Genomic DNA, 18,539 nt, shown 5'->3' on the forward strand with positions numbered 1-18,539 from the left:
GTTCGCGCCACGGCCCGTCTAGTCGTCTGGCGCGCTGCGACTCTCCTTTGATGCTCGCTATCTTGTCGCTATTCATGCTGATCAGTTTCCTCGTATGTGAATCGGATGACTCCAGGCCATCCGTCACACGTACCCCCCCCCCCCTTCCTTCACCCCCCACCCCCTCCCTCCAGCCATCAGAATGACAATGATGTAAAAAAAAAAAAGTGTCGCCTTTGGGCCGCGGCATGCCTGGCCCGGCCACCGCCGCACTTTATGGCTTTATTGTGGCCCCTTTTATGCGCTCCCCCCACTGGGGCGGGCGGGTAACAATTTGGAAAATTCACTGTATACATCGTCTACCCCGCCCCCCGCCCCCCGCCCCCCCCCCCAGCGGCGTGCGGCGACATGCGCTCGCTGGCCGATATCCGGATCAATTAGTCAGGCCGCAACCTTTTCTACATTTTTTTTTTCGGGGTGTGTGTGTGTGGGGGGGGGGGCAAGTTACCTTCTCCGTGCGTCCCGCCCTCTCTGCACACGACTGGAGGATGGGTCGGGAGTTTTGGGGGGTGATTGACAGATGGGAAGGAATAATAATTTTTTTTTTCGTAACCTAAGGCCATCTCCTGTGATTGGCTTGCCAGCTGACATCTCCAACACCCCCCCCCCCCCCTTCACCTCCCTCCTCCTCCTCCTCTCCCTCCCATTTAATATTGGGCCTGTGGATGAGGCATCCTGAGGGAGAAAAAAGTGCAGCGGGAGGAAGACATCTACCTTAGGGAAGAAGGAGAAGAAGAAGGAGAAGAAGAGAGGGAGGGAAGGACGGACGCAGAGGATCGTCGCTCACTTTTTCTTTCTGGCAGCCACCAGGAGCCTCACACACTTTCCTGGCCCGACGCGAATACAACAGGACGCTTCTTCTTCTTCTTCTTCTTCTTTTCGACATCTTCAATTGAATTCCACGCTGCGGCTTCACTCCTGAAAATTTCCCAAAAATCTTGCGGGGAAAGCGGAGCTTCCATGCGTTGAACGCTCCAAGCAGGCTGGCCTCATGGATTTGTACCTGATTGGATATTTGCTGTGCGTGTGGCTGTGCGGCTCGAGGGTGCTCGGAGGCTATCCCATCTGGTGGTGAGTACGCCGCCCGCGCCAACCAACCGGCCCGCCCGCAAGCCCCTACGACGTGGTGCGGCGTTCGGGAGACAAAACATGCAAAAAAAGGCCTCCCCGGGTGATGAATTAGTTGAAGTTGAAGGGTCGGACTTAATAGTGAATTATGTGCATTTTGACAGGAATTAAATGAGTTTGATGGCAAAAATATAGCATTGAATTTGGATGTAATTGCATAAAACATGGGAGGCAAAATTCCATAAATAACAGGAAGATAATTGCGCTAGAAATGGAGTCTAAAGAAGACAACTGAACCCAATTCTGGGAGAAATTCAGAGGAAAAAAAAAAACAAGTCAAAATTTTCTTTAAGATAAAAACTCAATTGAACAAGAAATTCCACCAAAGCAGAAAATATTAAACTGAATTTCACAAAAAAAAAAAAGAAGAAGCCACAATTCTATTCAAGATACAAATTCAATTGATCAAAAAAATTGCATGGAAGCAGAATGTAATTAAACTAAATTTCACAAGAAATGATGTCAGAATTCCATGAAAGCAGAAAATAATTTGTTTTCACTTCAACTTTTTTTTTTACCAATTTATTGAGCTAAAAATCTTAATCTTGCTGATTTTTTTTTTAATGTTGGTAAAAAGTGATATTTTTGAGCAAATCTTACACAATTTGTTTTTAGTGTTGACATGTTCAAGAAGAAAAAAGTTGCCAAGTTACAAGAACAAAGTCATTTTTTTTCTAAGAAAAAACTCACAATCGAACAAGAACAAAAATGACTTTGGTTGTTTTCATGCCAGTGCAATTTGGTCGTTAATTATTTGTTATGGTTACAGCTTGTCACCTCCATGCGAGTGACCGCAGAATTTTGGTGAACTTTTGAGTGATTTGGAAGTTCTACTGCTTCTCGGTAAATATGAGCGTGTGTGTGTGTGTGTGTGTGTGTGTGTGTGCGTGTGACAAAGGCGACCTGGCTCCGCCCGCGCAACTTGTCAACGCTACTACGCGTTCGGTAGCCCAGCGAGCATGTGGCCGCGCCGCGCAGCGCCAGCGCGCGCTTCTGCTTCCATTTAGCGCGGCGGCGACCGCCAAGCGTTTTGCGAGGCCTGCACGCCCACTGCTGGCTGCGGCGAGGACCACCGCGCACGAGCCACAAAAGGGCTCAGCTTGCTGACCCCTGTTTTTTTTTTTTTTTTTTTTGCGCCTTCAAGGAACTTACGCGACGGCGGTGTCGCGTTCCCGGTAGCGAACAAAGAGCGCGGTTGCCTTTGATTGAGGCTGACAATTTTTTTTTAGCGGCGTGGCTCCAGGTGAAGGCGCAGGTGCTGAGGAATGGCTGCCGTCAGGAGCCCCCTCCCACTCGGGAACGTCAAACGAGTTGGGTTTCAGCGAGGAGCCCGGCGGGCTCCTCTGGCAGCGCCTGACGGAGGGGCCGTAAATTGTGAGGGAGCAGTGATATGCACATTCTGGATACGAGCATGCAGCGAGCGCTAATCAGGAGACTTTGGAGAGTCAATTGGCCTCGTAAATTCTAATTCAAGAATGCTGCGGGGAAACAATTTGACTGAGAATACAGTTCTGTTGGACTGTCATGTTCATCGAGTCATGATGAGAAGCTTGAGGGCTTTGTAAATGTGTTTTTTAGCGTTTTCTAAAAAAAAAAACTGTAAAAAAAAAAAAAAGGAGAAAAGACCCCCGGAAATGTTGAGACTTTTTTTGTGCGTCTAAGCAAGTTAGACATGCCTACCAACTTTCAATTTACTAAGTCAAACTAGATTTGGGGGCTGAATTTTCAAAAGATTTGACTGATGCCTGGAAATGGCCAAAGTGGCCCTAAAATGGCAGCTTCAAAGTAGCATAGCAGACTTCATGTGTCTTTTTGAGTATGGCATCTTGAGACTTTTTTGTGGGTCTACTCACGGTAGACATGCCTACCAAGTTTCACGTAGCTAAATGAAACTGGATTCAGGGGCCGAATTTTCAAAAGATTTGAAGGGCGCCTGGAAATGGCCATAAAATGGCAGCTTCAAAGTAACATAGCAGACTTTGTGTGTATTTTTGAGCATGGTTACTTGAGACTTTTTTGTGGGTCTACTCATGATAGACATGATTACCAACTTTGATGTAGCTAAGTGAAACAGGATTTAGGGGCTGATTTTTTATTTTTTATTTTTATTTTTTTTAAGAAGGACCACTGGAAATGGCCAGAGTGACCCTAAAAATGTAACACAACAGACTTTGTGTGTCTTTTTGAGCATCCACTTTGTGATAGACATGCTTACCAATTTTGATGTTGCGAAGCCCTGGAGTTAACCTAAAATGTCTCCTTTAACACAAAATGGCCAAATCTGTTCAATTTTGGAAAAATGGGTCATTGGTACTTTTTTTGCTGCATCCTGTATGAATGACATATTCACTAAATGTCATGTAGAAATGTGCTATTTTTTGCTAACTTTCCAGGGGGTGTACAAACATGGCACGAGGAGGCCCCAAAAGTGTCTAATAATTATATTGTTCAACTAATCGCTTAGCAAAAAAAATTCTAAATGAAGAATTTTTTTTAACTGTATCTGATTAGAATGACACGACAAAAAGGTGGTTTTGGATCAACATCATATTTGCGGAATCACTTTTTGTCCTAAGATCTGAAGGCAAAGCCAAGGAGGTTCACACACACACACACACACACACACACCTCTCCTGTGTGACCCAAAGCAGCTTAAATGGAGCTGAAGAGTCCATCTCCGGGTCTCAGGAATGTCATTATCTGACAGACCCCTCACCCTTCCCCAAAAAAAAAGAGAAAAAAGAAAAGAAAACTTGCACTCCTCAATCTCGGAGGGATCACTTTAAATGATTCCCAGTGCGACCACTCCATGTGAAAGGATTGAGGATGTGGTGCTGTTATTGGCAGATTTGCGGTGAACGTTGAAGCAAAGAAGGCAGGAACGTTTGTGAGAGGCCAAGGGCTGGGGGGGTTAAAGTTCACTTGAGGCTTGTGGCAAAAGAGTCTTTTTTGGACTGTGTGATGCAAGGCAGGTGCACTTCGGAGTCAAACTTTCAAAAAAATTTGAAGGATGCTAGGAAATTGAGATAATGGCATTAGAATAATAGCTTCTAAAGGAGGAGAAGACTTCCTGGCTTTTTGAGACGATTTTTTCGTGGGTCTCCTCATGATAGATATGCCTACCAAGTTTCATGTAGCTCAGTGAAATTGGATTTGGGGACTGAATTTTCAAAAAAATTGAAGGATGCTTGGAAATTGCCAAAACGGCATTCAAATGATAGCTATAAAGGACTGTAGCAGACTTCCTGTGTGTTTCCGAACATGGCTTTTTGAGACTTTTTCGTGGGTCTCCTCATGATAGATATGCTTACCAAGTTTTATGTAACTCAGTGAAATTGGATTCGGGGACTGAATTTTCAAAAAAATTGAAGGATGCTTGGAAATTGCCAAAAACGGCATTCAAATGATAGCTATAAAGGACTGTAGCAGACTTCCTGTGTGTTTCTGAACATGGCTTTTTGAGACTTTTTCGTGGGTCTACTCATGATAGACATGCCTACCAAGTTTTATGTAACTCAGTGAAATTGGATTCGGGGACTGAATTTTCAAAAAAATTGAAGGATGCTTGGAAATTGCCAAAACGGCATTCAAATGATAGCTATAAAGGACTGTAGCAGACTTCCTGTGTGTTTCCGAACATGGCTTTTTGAGACTTTTTCGTGGGTCTCCTCATGATAGATATGCTTACCAAGTTTTATGTAACTCAGTGAAATTGGATTCGGGGACTGAATTTTCAAAAAAATTGAAGGATGCTTGGAAATTGCCAAAAACGGCATTCAAATGATAGCTATAAAGGACTGTAGCAGACTTCCTGTGTGTTTCTGAACATGGCTTTTTGAGACTTTTTCGTGGGTCTACTCATGATAGACATGCCTACCAAGTTTTATGTAACTCAGTGAAATTGGATTCGGGGACTGAATTTTCAAAAAAATTGAAGGATGCTTGGAAATTGCCAAAAACGGCATTCAAATGATAGCTATAAAGGACTGTAGCAGACTTCCTGTGTGTTTCCGAACATGGCTTTTTGAGACTTTTTCGTGGGTCTACTCATGATAGACATGCCTACCAAGTTTCATGTAGCTAAGCGAAATTGTATTCGGGGGCTGCATTTTTTTAAAGTTTTGACTGACAATTAGAAACTGCCCAAAATAGTTTTAAGATGGTAGCTTCAAAGCACCTGTGTGTTTTTTCACATGGCTTCCCGATACTTTTTTTTGTGTGGATCCACTCATGATAGACAAGCCTACCAAATATCATGTTGCTAAAATTGAACTGCCGTTGATAAACACGCCTCCCAACTTTCATGCAAAGAGTGAAACTGGCTCCGGGTGCGACGTCAACGTCAACATGCAGGAGCGCGAGAGTGAGGCGAGCTTTTCACAAGAACATTTCAAAGCGGGCATAATCTGGCCCGTCATCAAAGCAGATGCACAGCGCTCATGTAGGAAATGACAAAGTATTCACAATCATACACCCCCCCCCCCCCCCCCCCCGCTCCCACCTCCACCTCCACCTCCAGCGCGCATGGCTATTAGTGGCACTAAAACACAGGCCGGGCCGGTTCCTCAAAGGGAAACCTCGGAGGCCCCGAGGCTACGAACTCATTAAGACTGAGCACACATTCAACATTTAAAAGTCTTCATTAGCTCACCCGTCTCACCTGCTAGCGCGTTCATTATGAGCTAAGACACATGAGGTCACATGCACCCCCCCCCCCCCCCCCCGGGTCATATTGACCCGGTCAAATACGGCACAAAAGTTTGATTTCGTTGTTGATCAAAATGTACATTCAGACATGCGAATCCATCCTCCGTGAGGATTTCAACCATGGGACAATTCACAACACGCAAGCAACAACAACACCACCACGAGCGATTTAATTATCAGCACGTAATATTTTCGAAAGACGCCGTGTCCTCGCTCTCATCCACGCAAACAAATTCCAGAAGCGCACCTGAAGATTCCACACGCTCTCGTGCGAGTTTTGATTTGCGTCGGACGGATTAGTGCTGACATTTGGAGCACCGAGCCAACAAGCTAGCATCAAAATAGCAATGAGCTAACACACAGCTAAGATCATGCTATACCTGGCAAAAAAAACTGCAAAAAAAAAAAAAAGAAGCTTCCTTTTACAACATCCTGTCTTTGTGAAGCGGGATGACACTGACCAAAACAAAATGACTGAGTAGACTGGATTTGAAGCATTGATCTCAACAAGCCTGAGTTACTAAGATCTCAAACAGCGGGTGCTAAATTGCAACATTTGAACATTTGGGTGGGCTACAAAAGCACAAAAATGAAGTTCGAAGTGATGGAATTGGAAGTGTTAGCGGAAGAGGCAAACAAAAATATTACTCAGTTACGGAAAATAAATCTTATCAGCAAAAAAGCTAGCAACGCCAAACATCAGGTGAAGTGTGGTTTCTTTTTCAGAAATAGAACCTGCTTCTATCGCAGAGTCAAAAATAAATTAGCGATAGCCAACTTCTTGCGCCTTTTTAACTACGCGTTTTATTTGAGTGCATCATCCAAATAAATGTACGACGGCGTATTAGGGCCACGTATAGATTATTATTATTTTTTATTTATAGAAAAAAACGTGCAAATTTGCCACTTTATAAAGTGGGAGATTTAGGAGAAAAAACCTTCTGAGAAATACACGTAGTATTGAACTTTTATGTTTCCAGAATTATTATTTACACATTCATAACTTTTATTTTTTTTGTACAAGTAGCTAAGTTGATGTGTCGAATCTGCTGCTCTCCGTCATTCACTTGCATTTACCTAAAGCATGCTAGCTTCTGATTGGTTAGTGTTAAGTCAGCGGATCAGGAAGTTTGTTGTCGCTCCCGCTGCCGTGTATGACGAATAAAGTTTAAATTAAGAATGAATCCCGTCTCCATCCTGCCTTTTCAATTTATAAACAGTGTCCCATTAACCACCAACGAATGCTTTTTTTCTCTCGCAAATTTGCCACTTTATAAAGTCGCAAGTTTTTTCTCAGAATATTAACCCCCCCCCCCACCTCTGTGAAAAATATATCTATATATATATAATATATACGTGGCCCCAATACGCCGTCGTACAAATGTCTCCGGCCCTGGGGTACGGTTTCTTTTAATTAATTGAATAATAAATAAATAAATAAATAAATAAATAAATAAATGTCATTTATAAAGCTCTTTTAAAGGCTCGATTCCACCTTATGTTTGTGCTTTACCGCGATAAACAAGCCGTTGCTATGCCTTTGCGTTCTTGCGCTACACTTGTTTTTATCTATTCCCCGGGTAAGGCGTGAGTTTGCAAAAAAAAAAAGAGCAATCAGCTTTGATGGCCCCGCGGCATGGAATACACTCTGCTGACTAAAGCAAAACTCTCTCTGAAGTTATATTCGGCTCGGAGTTTTCCGTTTTATCCTGAGGGACTACCAGTTTGAAACCACTGAACGCCGCCGCCGCCTGTGTTCCAAATTTGAAATTGGTGTTTGTTGTTTGCGTTTCGGTTTCCACAGCTTCGTTATGACATGCGCTGTTTGACCTCTTGGGCAGGTCAGTGTTGTTCCGGAAATCTCAATGAATTGTTATCTGGTTAAAAAAAAAAGGGCGGAATAAAAATAGGCCTTTTGTTTGATTTACTCGTCCTGGGAATTGGATGCATCGGGGACAGGACACTAAAAAAAAAAAAAAACTGCTCTGCATCAATCGCTATCAATAGAATTTATGCAGAATGTTTGTTTTTGGTGCTATGGCATGACACCTTCTTGTGACACCCTCCAAGTGAGTTTTTAGGTCATAGGAATCAAATTCAAGGACTGAGGGCCAGATGTGGGCCCACCATATCAGTTTTTGTGGCCTGCCACGTTTCTTCTATGATTGCAAATGTCCAAGGGCATCTATTTATTTATATTCCTTCCAGAACGTGTGCGGTCATTTTGTCCGTTTGGGCCTACGCAAGCCTAAATTTGCGCGCCCGCTTAGTCGCATCAAGTTTGTGCCGTTTTTTGTTTTTTTTGCACGCGTAAGCCTCGAGTAAATTAGGCCTAATGTGTCTGATGGTCTCGGCGGAGAGTTCACAAGTTTACGTCGTGTTCATCTTCCCTCTCGTGACCGCAGGGCGTCCTCGTCCCAACGCTGCACTCCAGCAGCAGCAGCAGCAGGCAGGATGAGCCGCGGAGCTCCCGACAGGTTGGAACATCTTTCAATGGTCCTGTCATTTTTTATCTGATCAGCCGGAAGCTGTTGGACTACAAATCAAACGTGTGCCAGAGAAAAAGTCGTCAACACGAGAAAAAAAGTCCCGTCCTTGAGAAAAGCCGCCAACCATCCGTAACCCACTTTCCGCTATCTTCGGCTCTCCGTGGACCTTCTTTAGGGATTTCGGCAACAGCAACAACGCGCCGGCAGCGCGATTCTGCCAAGGACTCGCGCGCTTAGTGATGCGAGCGCCCGCGGGCGAATATGACAAACATCCGCTTGTGCGTCCACGTTGCGAGGTAAATACGAGTTGAATGCAAATACCGTCCCCCAAAGTCACCTGGGATGCGACGCTCCAGGCTCAACGTAGCATATGCTAGCCTGACTTATTAACGAGATAAAGTTTGTTTGCGAGTCTTTTATTAATGCCCTCGCAGTGGGTTTATATCAAAAGGTCACCTTTTTGTGAACAGATCACTCCGAAGACAGCCACGTCCTGTTTGGAGGAAGTCGCCATCTGAAACAGTCCGCTAGTGGCATCTTAGCCATGCTACATGCTCGTAGCTTTGTGCACGTCAGCCCAGCAACTTTTTTTATTTTATTTTTAAAACTGTGAATAAAGTTTCACAATAAGAGCAGACGCTCCAGTTACAGGGCTGGGACCGATGAACGGCATTTCAAAGGGGGAATTGATTCTATGAGTCAATTGATTGACCTCGAGCCATACGTTAAAAGCTGCTACTGTACTTTCAGATGAGCCCACTTAGATCGCAACAGAGAAAACCCCCAACCAGGCTGCAAAGCCCCCCAGGCCATAAGAGGCCCCACGCGGGACTTGCCGAGGCACGCACCTGCCAAAGCCTGCAGTTGGCCTCCGCCGCCGCCGCCGCCGCCGCCGCCGCCACTCTTTGCCGTTTGTCCCAGCGCCTGCAGCGGATTCCCCCGGATGGCTGGCTGCCTCCGTGGAGGTCTGCCGTTCGCCGCCCCGGTCGGGACATGTTGCTGGCGGCTTACGAGAAGCCAGGGGAAAGGCAAGAAGGAAGGCGGGAGGGCAGGTGGGCGGGGCTAGCGCGGTCTACGTGCTGTCACGACTCCACTGACATCCCCTTGGGCTGAGACTCATTCCTCATCCACCCTGCGGAGTGACAGAACGTCCAAGATCATATTTGGAACGCAAAGTTGAGAATGTTGACATCCAAGATGGATGACGACGCTAGCACAGTGAACGCCGTACTATTCACGATTTGAAATTCGCAAATTGACCGACGAGCGTTTGTGCACTCTCACCTATTCGCAATTTTTGTGCACTTTCTGTAATGCCCTAAAATGTCACAAGATGCCGCCAAATGCCAGGCCAATAGGAGAGTACTAATTGGTGTCAAGGAAGTATGTTGAAGTGATCTAAGATCTCTGTAAAAATTACGTCAATTGCGTTTTTTTTTCAGAAGGGGGTTGACAATTTCTGCATGTGAGTGTCTGGTCGTGAGCTGTGGCTGACAGCAGCTCAAGTATGCGTGTGCTTTGAATGTGTTTTGCTGTTCTCTGAATGGATATTGTCCTGAATAAAACATACGATCATAACGTGGTAAAATAGAATCCTGATAATGCACTGTAACAATGTGAACTGATGGTGGCCTGATTTTATAATGTGAACAAACTTCACATTATAAAATGCTAGCTGGATAGCTAAATAGATAGCCGGATGGATGGATAGACGCGTGTAAAGCTAGCTAGCTGGTTGCTCGCTAACTAGCCAGATAGCTAGATAGAAATTTAGCTAGATCAATAGATAGTGTAGCTTGCTAGCTAGTATTGCTAATGTTATGCTAACGTTATCATTTTATAGTTTGTGAGGTTGCTAGTGGTAGTAAAATTGTATTCATACTTGACTTTGCGCTGTCAAGGGGGCTGCAGCTTGCTCATCTGTCACCGTCGCTAGCCGCACTGATTGGGTTGCGCCCCGCAGGGGGTCCCGAGGTCATCCTGAGCGGCGCTATGATCTGATCGCTGTCAACTGTCAACCCCCACACCAAAGCGCCGCCACCCTGGGAGCCTTTTCAAGTCCCCCCCCCAGCGTCATGTTGTCCACTCGGACCCGAGCTGCTAATCAAACGGATATTGTATTGAGTTTGTAGCGATGACATCAGCACCTTGGAAGTGTACTACTGTCCTTGCGTGTCTTGATGAGATGAAAAATTAAAGCTGATGGACAACTCAAAGACTGTAGTCCAACCCCTGATTGATTGATTGATTGATTGATTGAGAGGCCAACCCGTGGCCCTCCAATAAATAAACAGGAGCTGTCAGTATTGGAGTACATTAGTGACTCACCATGAATGGTTGTGCTGTCAAGAATTGAAGGAGTCTGCTGTTGTGGTGCGGCAGGTTTCCATCCAGAGAGCCTCCCCCCCCCCGGCACGTCACCATTATTGGGAATGTAGGAAGTTCACAGAGGACACAAAGTGTGAGGGAGGAATTTGCGCTGAATAAAAGCAAAGAAGGGAACAGGATCGCATTTGCCTTTACGGCTTGACCTGAAACTAATTGAGTTAATTTATTTTAATGAGTAGAATCTGATTGACTCACCTGATTTCCTTTACTTTTGTGGTAGCTGCTCTTTGGTTCTGACTTCATGGTGGTTTGAGACATTTTGGACTTTAGACTTGTGACTTCCGGCTTCATACAAATGTGGTAATAGTGTCTTAAAGGTCTTGAAGCTCAAGACCAAGTTAAAGACTTAATGTGAGACTTTGCACTTGACACCAGTGACTCAAAGGTGTTGATGAAGAAGTTTAAAACTAAAAGCTAATTAATTCTAGACTTTTGACTTTATTGACTCCTTCAGTAAAAAGACTTTGACGTGAAAGACTGGAGTTTACACGAGAGCCTTGAAAGTTTTGCAAACCAAGAAAAAGTCAAAGACTTAAAGTTAACTAAGTTCAAGACCCCTATTGACTCTGTTGTAAAAGATGATGTTAACGACTTAACGTGATAGACACCTGACATTGGCACCAGTGACCTCTAGGTTTTGTGGCTCAAGACAAAGTTCAAGATTCTGTACTCCATTGACTCCAAGACTTTAATCTACAAGACTTTAATGTGAATGACCGGATTTTGGACTGGGCACTAGGGACTTTAAAGTGTTACAGATCAGAAGAAGTTGAAGACCTCAAGCTAATTAATTTGAAGACTCATTGACTCTAATGTCTTGAAGGGATTGTATATGAATTAGACGCAAAGCGAAGGACTCTTGATTTTAGAATTATTCTAGTGTCTCAAGGCTTTTGTAACAAAGTGTGGTACTGACTGACGTTGTTGCTGCCCCCCCCCCCCCCCAGGTCGCTGGCCCTGGGGCAGCAGTACTCATCTTTGGGCTCCCAACCCATCCTGTGCGGCTCCATCCCCGGCCTGGTTCCCAAGCAGCTGCGCTTCTGCCGCAACTACATCGAGATCATGCCCAGCGTGGCCGAGGGAGTCAAACTGGGCATCCAGGAGTGCCAGCACCAGTTCCGCGGCCGGCGGTGGAACTGCACCACCATCAAGGACAACCTGGCCATCTTCGGCCCGGTGCTGGATAAAGGTACGCCGGCCTTCCGCGTTTGCGTCACTGTGGAGATGACTCATGAGTGGCGGGTTCAGAAAGGCTACTGCAAGCCGTTACAAAACCTCCACATGTAGCAGTTTGGCACCCGAGGCGCAGGGCTGCCTGAACTCCTGCTGCCAAAAACACTAACTGGGGCAATTACAATAATAGACACCTTTCCGAGCCGCAGCCAGCGCAGACACAAGCACCGACACATTCCGCTTGCATCCGCATTTGTCCTCGCCACCCCCCTTTTTGCCCGTGTACAGCGCACCGCGCATTTAAGAGGGTCAGCGCACCGCGTCCATCAGCGAGGTTCCAGTCAAGTGCCACTGAAACACTGCACGCATTCATCAGGTGGCTCACAGGCGGAATATATTAATTGTCTGGACACCTCCTGTGAGGGGGACAGCGGGATGAGGCCTCGCGCCGTCGGCGGTTGGGAAGGTAGACGCTTGTGTTGCCGCTGATTGGGAAAAAGAATCAGCTTGTGTGTGTGTGTGCGCGTCACAGGCGAATGAATGTGGGCAGCGTAAGCAGTCCAAGCGCCTCCGTCAACTCAAAAGGAGAAGGGAAGGCCAAATGAGATTACAGGCAATAGAAAAGGGCCGGGGGGGGGGGGGGGGGGCTCCGCTCAACCCCTACTGTGCATGAAGGCCGCTGCTTGCCTCACACAGTCCGGCTCCCACGGACGCCCCATTCACACGCCCTTTTGACTCATGTCATGAACAGGCTGAAAGGGGATCTCTCCCAACCTGGCCCGGGTGCGCTCTTCGGGACGGGGAAGCGACCCAGCCTCGGACGTACCCGAGCTGGCTTGGGGAGGTTGGAGCCATACAGCGGGGGCTGGTGGTCGTGGTGCATGGGATTTCTGTTGGGGGGGGGGTGAAGGGAGGGTGGGGGTGTGCGCTTGGTTAAGGGAGTTTAGGGAATGCCAGCTCAGGGCAGAGCGGGGGGGCGGCGGGGGCGCGAGTCGCTGGGCTCTTTGTGTGGATAACACAGCGTGACACGTAGGAAACAATGGCGAGTCGATGAGCCCAGCAGGTAGAGGCGAGCCTTGTACATGACGGCCCGGTTCCGATTTAGCAGGAACCGCTGATTTGACTGATATCATCCAAGATAGTTGTAATATTAGTCTTCAAGTCAAAAGGTTAATGAAGGAAGAAAGTCTTTGGTTTATTACATTTGAGTGGCAGGCACATTTGATGATACAGCAAAATATTTTGCAGAGCCCAATGTTAGACCCATGTAGGTCCAATGACCCCAGTTTAAGGACCACACTTGGATCTCTCAAACAAGCAGTGTGGCAACATGTTGACTAATAAAGAGCCTAGGTGGGTGGCGGACTCATAGTCTTGGAATTTCTGGCTCTACCTGAGTAAACCAGGCCCCCCCCCCCCGCCCGGCCCAGCGTATCAGTATGTGTTGGCATTTGTGTAAGAGGCGGCGCGTAACGGCAGAGCCACAGACAACAAGTGCGCTGCGATTATGAAACAATGGTGTCATCTTACAAAATGAGCCGCTGTCTTCAAAGGCAGCGTCAGCTAAGAAAACGGGCCGACGTGCTGCTAGGTTTCACCTGAAGGCCTTGAGCGCTGAACAGGGATGGGTAAGAGATGAGGTGGTGTGGGGTTGGGGTTGGGGGTTGGGGGGGGGGGGGGGGGGTGCGGTTGACAACATTCCTGAAACACTATCCAGATGCAAAGCAGCACACACCTCAGGGATGACAGGAGGTCATGAGATCCCACCGAGCGCTAAGGCCTCACTGACGCCGCCACAAAAGGGGCTGATGTCACTGCAGGGACTCGGCTTTTCCCAGGAGTCCTCGCTCGTTCCAGAGTAAACAAAGTGTTTACCGTCCTTATCGTCCAGTGAGACGTGGAGGAAAGGTCCTGCCACGTCCCCAAAGAGGCTCGTCAGGGGGGGTTCTTATAAACCATCCAGCACGGGTGACCTGCCGTTATATTTTATGCACCGTGTCCCGCCACTCTGCGGTCTTGGTGATACCAATCAACCAGAGGCATCAACGGGTTAATCCATACATTTTCTACACTAGTTATGCTCTTTAGGGTCGTGAGTGATCTAGACCCTATACTATCTTAACTTTGGGCGGCTTCGTCTGTCCTTCCTCCCTTTTCTCGGTCTCTCCTTCGGTCTCTTGAGGCCTCCCTGATTTTAGGTTTTTTGGATTTGTTGGGGTCTGGATGTTTCTTGGGCTGGGGAGGAGTTCTGGTGGGTGGTGCCTGGTCGGTGCTGGATTTCACCTTCCTTGGTTTTCTTTGGTCCCCTCGGGTCTCCTGACGGCGGTGTTCGGTTTAGGTGAACGGTATGAGATTTTTTCTAATAGGTTTTTTTGGTGAGCTAACAAATACACGCACGCACGCACACACACAAAAAAAAATAATAATAAATAAAAAAAAAAATAAAAAAAAAAAAGAGTAATGATGATGACATTTCCGAATGAACAATACTGAGCTCTTTAAAGAGAGAAAAAAAAAAAAAAACTTAGGGCGAACTGATCACCAGCCAAACACAACATGAAAGAATCACAGGGAAGGTTTGAAGGAGCTACGGGAGGAGTTGTGGCACTGAGTTAGGAAATCTGGAGTGGCACAGAGTTTGTTTTTAGTTTTTTTTTTTAGACTAGTACAGGTCTAGTATGAGAAGAGTAAGACCGTGGCAAATTGAGGTATGCTGCAGCAGAGACAAAAAAACTAAGTTGGAGGTGGGATAGCCTTCAAGGATCAGCTCTATCTCGTTTTTGGAAAAAGGAGATTTCGTGGAGATGAAATTTTAATCTGTGGTGAGAGGAAGAACTGAAAGAGAGAGAGATGGGGGTTGCACTGGAGTACTGGCAAGAGTACGCGTGTGACTGAAAAACCCAGAGCAATAGTGAGGGTACAAGGAGTCGAGGTAGAGAAGGTACAGGAGTTCGTCTACTTAGGGTATTAAAAAAAAAAGGGTCGTTTTCGAAAACACGATATAGTGAGGAATCTTTGTAATGATTCCAAGTAGAATCCTCAAGTGAGTGTCCTCTTTGTCCTGAGCAGAGTTGCGCGGAAGGGAAGTACTCTGAATAGCAGCGTCTGGATGTTGGCAGAGCTCACAATTGCTCTTGACCATGTTTAACACGATTGACACACTCTCTCCCTTCTCTCAACCCCCCCCAACCTGTTTGGTGCCCGTTCTACGTCTCCCGCAGCAACCAGAGAGTCAGCGTTTGTCCACGCCATCGCCTCGGCCGGCGTGGCCTTCGCCGTGACGCGTTCTTGCGCCGAGGGCACGTCCACCATGTGCGGCTGTGACTCCCACCACAAGGGACCGCCCGGGGAGGGCTGGAAGTGGGGCGGCTGCAGCGAGGACGCGGAGTTTGGCGTGCTGGTGTCCCGAGAGTTTGCCGACGCCCGAGAGAACCGACCCGACGCCCGCTCGGCCATGAACCGGCACAACAACGAAGCAGGACGCACGGTAAAAACTCGTCAATGTTGCTTTCAAGCATCTTTTAAGTCAAGGTGCTGATGTATTCTCAATTCCAAAGATGTGTCGATGGTTGTCCAGATTTCCTTCCGAAGATAAGAACGTCAATACGATGATTGACGCTTTCTTTCATTTGGAAGATGGGCCGATGTTTCTGTTTGAGCTCAAAGTGAACACTTCACTACACGCAACACACCCACAGTAAAAAATTCCCTGACTGTCAGTCAGCTGCGTGACTTGAGGGTGGAAGTCGGGACTAAACGCATTCACGGCTGGTCAGGACCACACGGGAACAAGCCGGCGGGGGTGCCTGCTGCTTGGGCACCTCAAGCCCCCCGGTTTGAGGTCACCTGTCCATTTTCTGGTGGGACGGTGAGGTTGCACGGGGCTTTTTTTTTGTGAGGTTAAAAGGTAGCAGGAGCCTAAGGGCGGCCTTCTATTGATGTGGACTCGCAGCTGCACCCCAAAGTCTCCTTTACAGGGTTAGAGTTAAAACGACTTAATGCAAATAATTAATATCTAGGAGATCTGGATGAACAGGGTTTAGTTCAGATAGCAAAAAACACATCGGGTGATCTCTCACGGCATTGTTTTGGGGGAATCAAGGACTCCCTGTACTTTTCTTAATCCCAGGAAGACGGCCGTCTACTTTGCTATCTTCTGACTTAATCGAATTGATTTGAGAGTGCAGTAATAAAGTTTGCATTGCGGTTACTTGTCACCACTAGTGAATCCACTGATGAAACTTTTTGTCTGTGGGTGTCAAGTATGCATGACCGCAGGCTTTGGAATGTTTCTATCTCAGATTCCATCTCTCTCTTCCCGAGTAGTATGATTGCATTGACATTTGAACAATGTCATGTTGTGTGTCCCCCCCCCCCCCCCCCCCAGACCATCCTGGACCACATGCATCTGCGCTGCAAGTGCCACGGCCTGTCGGGGAGCTGCGAGGTGAAGACGTGCTGGTGGGCGCAGCCCGACTTCCGCATGCTGGGCGACTACCTGAAGGACAAGTACGACAGCGCCTCCGAGATGGTGGCGGAAAAGCACCGGGAGTCCCGCGGCTGGGTGGAGACCCTGCGCGTCAAGTACGCCTTCTTCAAGCACCCCACCGAGCGCGACCTGGTCTACTACGAGGGCTCGCCAAACTTCTGCGAGCCCAACCAGGAGACCGGCTCCTTCGGCACGCGGGACCGCGCCTGCAACGTGTCGTCGCACGGCATCGAGGGCTGCGACCTGCTGTGCTGCGGCCGCGGCCACAACACCCGAACTGAGAAGCGCAAGGAGAAGTGCCACTGCATCTTCCACTGGTGCTGCTACGTCAGCTGCCAGGAGTGCATGCGCGTTTACGACGTGCACACGTGCAAGTGAACAGCGGGGGGGGGGGGTGGGGGGGGGGGGGGGGGTCGGGTGGACTGGACTATAAGGAGCCACCCGAACCTTTCAGATCCCTGAACGGCGTCCCGCTCTGTACCCAACATCCGGTCCCTGACCTGGTGGACACTTCTGACCTTCCCCCCCCCAGCTTCACATCCCCACATTGTCTTTATTTATTTCCCCTCTGTGCCAACCACATGTACAGTAACACATAAATGCAGTCGAAACCAACAGCACAAGACTATTTGCTTTTGGATTGTAAGCAAAGCATCTAACACCTCCCATGTCGGGCCGCTCCGGCTGGTTGCTGCTACTCACAAATAGTTTGGGGGGAATTGCGCTTTCAGGTGAAATTTCAGGATGTACCTATAATGCACTAGAATCTTTACAGTTGACCTCTAAAGTTTTGAAAAGGGATAGACGATTATCGATTATGAGCGGCAATATTCCGCCGATAATAGATCCATTAAATAAAGTTTTCGGGGGGGGGGAATCAGGGAACACATTTTTATAGATGCTTCTGACCCTGGGAACTCTCTGCACCTTCTGTCTTTGTTTGAAATTAAAACTAGAGAAGTAAAATTTTAATACTTCAGATATTTTGAAATTTGATTTGATTTTCTATTTACTGTAGCAAACAATAAGGAGCTATTTACTTAAATTATTTAACTTTTGAAGACGTGCTACTGCCCCTGGAAAATTCCTGAACTTTTTGTTAGAACAAAGATGTCTATGGACTGTGTAATATTTTATGAACCCTAAACGTTGCTCAATAAATAAATAATAAATAATAAATACCAAGAGCTTGAGTTTGTATTTAAAAAAAAAAAAATTATGCCAATAATTTCCATTTTAGTTAAAATATCGGCTCCAAATATCGGTTATCGGCATCCTTGACTACTAATAATTGGTATCGTATCGACCCTGAAAACCCCCCATTATCGGTTTATCTCTAGTTTTGAATCCAACTGTCCATCATGTCAGGAAAACGTTTAGACAAGGTCAGCTGAAAATGTTAATAGCGCATTTTGGGGTCATCGTGAAAATTCACCCAAAAGCCAAATCCAATTACTTTTTGTGAGTAGCGTATAGTGATTGCTTTTAAAAATTAAATCAACCTCTTTAAAAAGAGGAAAAAAAGTGACTCGAGCGGGTGGCCTGGGGAAGCGGACCTCACCGTGTTAACTACTGAACAGGACTGCAGGTCTTCAAAACTACTGAGCGGAAAAGAGGCGCTCGCGCGGCCCGTTTTTTTTTTTTTTTTTTTTTTTTTTTTTACGGCCCCGCATTGCTGACATATTAGCATTGGGCCGGGACTGCAGGTATGCAGGAGGGAGCATGTGTGCGAACTGGCAAGCTCATTCCACGCGCTAACAACGCCACATTTCAGCCAAACGTTGCTTAACTCCATTGTGGAAACTATTGCAACAGGATTTCGTTTTTTTTTTCTTTCTTTTTCATTGAACTGCTGAGCTGGTTGCTAACTTAACTCATTCACTCCCAGCCGTTTTCACTGAAGCAAACCCCTTCGCTCCCGGCTGTTTTACTGGATTTTGACTGATTTTGCAAGGCCCACAGAATATTCATTTTTATTGCTATAAAAACATGGAACCTACCAAACGAAAGATTAGTCTCTTCTTTCATCAGGAAAAAAAAGTATATTTGTATCCGTTCTGCAACAATTAGCATTAGATTATAGCTAGGTTTCATCATTATTCATAAACCTGTTCAAATCACTAGGA

General features: G+C 46.7%; 1 protein-coding gene across 1 annotated transcript; it reads left to right on the plus strand.

Moving 5' to 3' along the window:
- The first annotated feature begins 728 nt into the window (after window positions 1-728).
- wnt3 (wingless-type MMTV integration site family, member 3) lies at window positions 729-16,791 on the plus strand. The gene is made up of 4 exons (XM_086064002.1): window positions 729-1,110; window positions 11,699-11,940; window positions 15,146-15,411; window positions 16,312-16,791. Exons 1-4 carry the CDS (start codon window positions 1,031-1,033, stop codon window positions 16,789-16,791), a joined length of 1,068 nt encoding a protein of 355 aa, XP_085920128.1. The 5' UTR covers window positions 729-1,030.
- Window positions 16,792-18,539: the final 1,748 nt, after the last annotated feature.

The sequence above is a fragment of the Leptonotus elevatus genome, chromosome 20, assembly GCF_054856555.1.
Source record: "Leptonotus elevatus isolate MCC_2025b chromosome 20, RoL_Lele_1.0, whole genome shotgun sequence".
In the NCBI taxonomy this organism is placed as follows: Eukaryota; Metazoa; Chordata; class Actinopteri; order Syngnathiformes; family Syngnathidae; genus Leptonotus; species Leptonotus elevatus.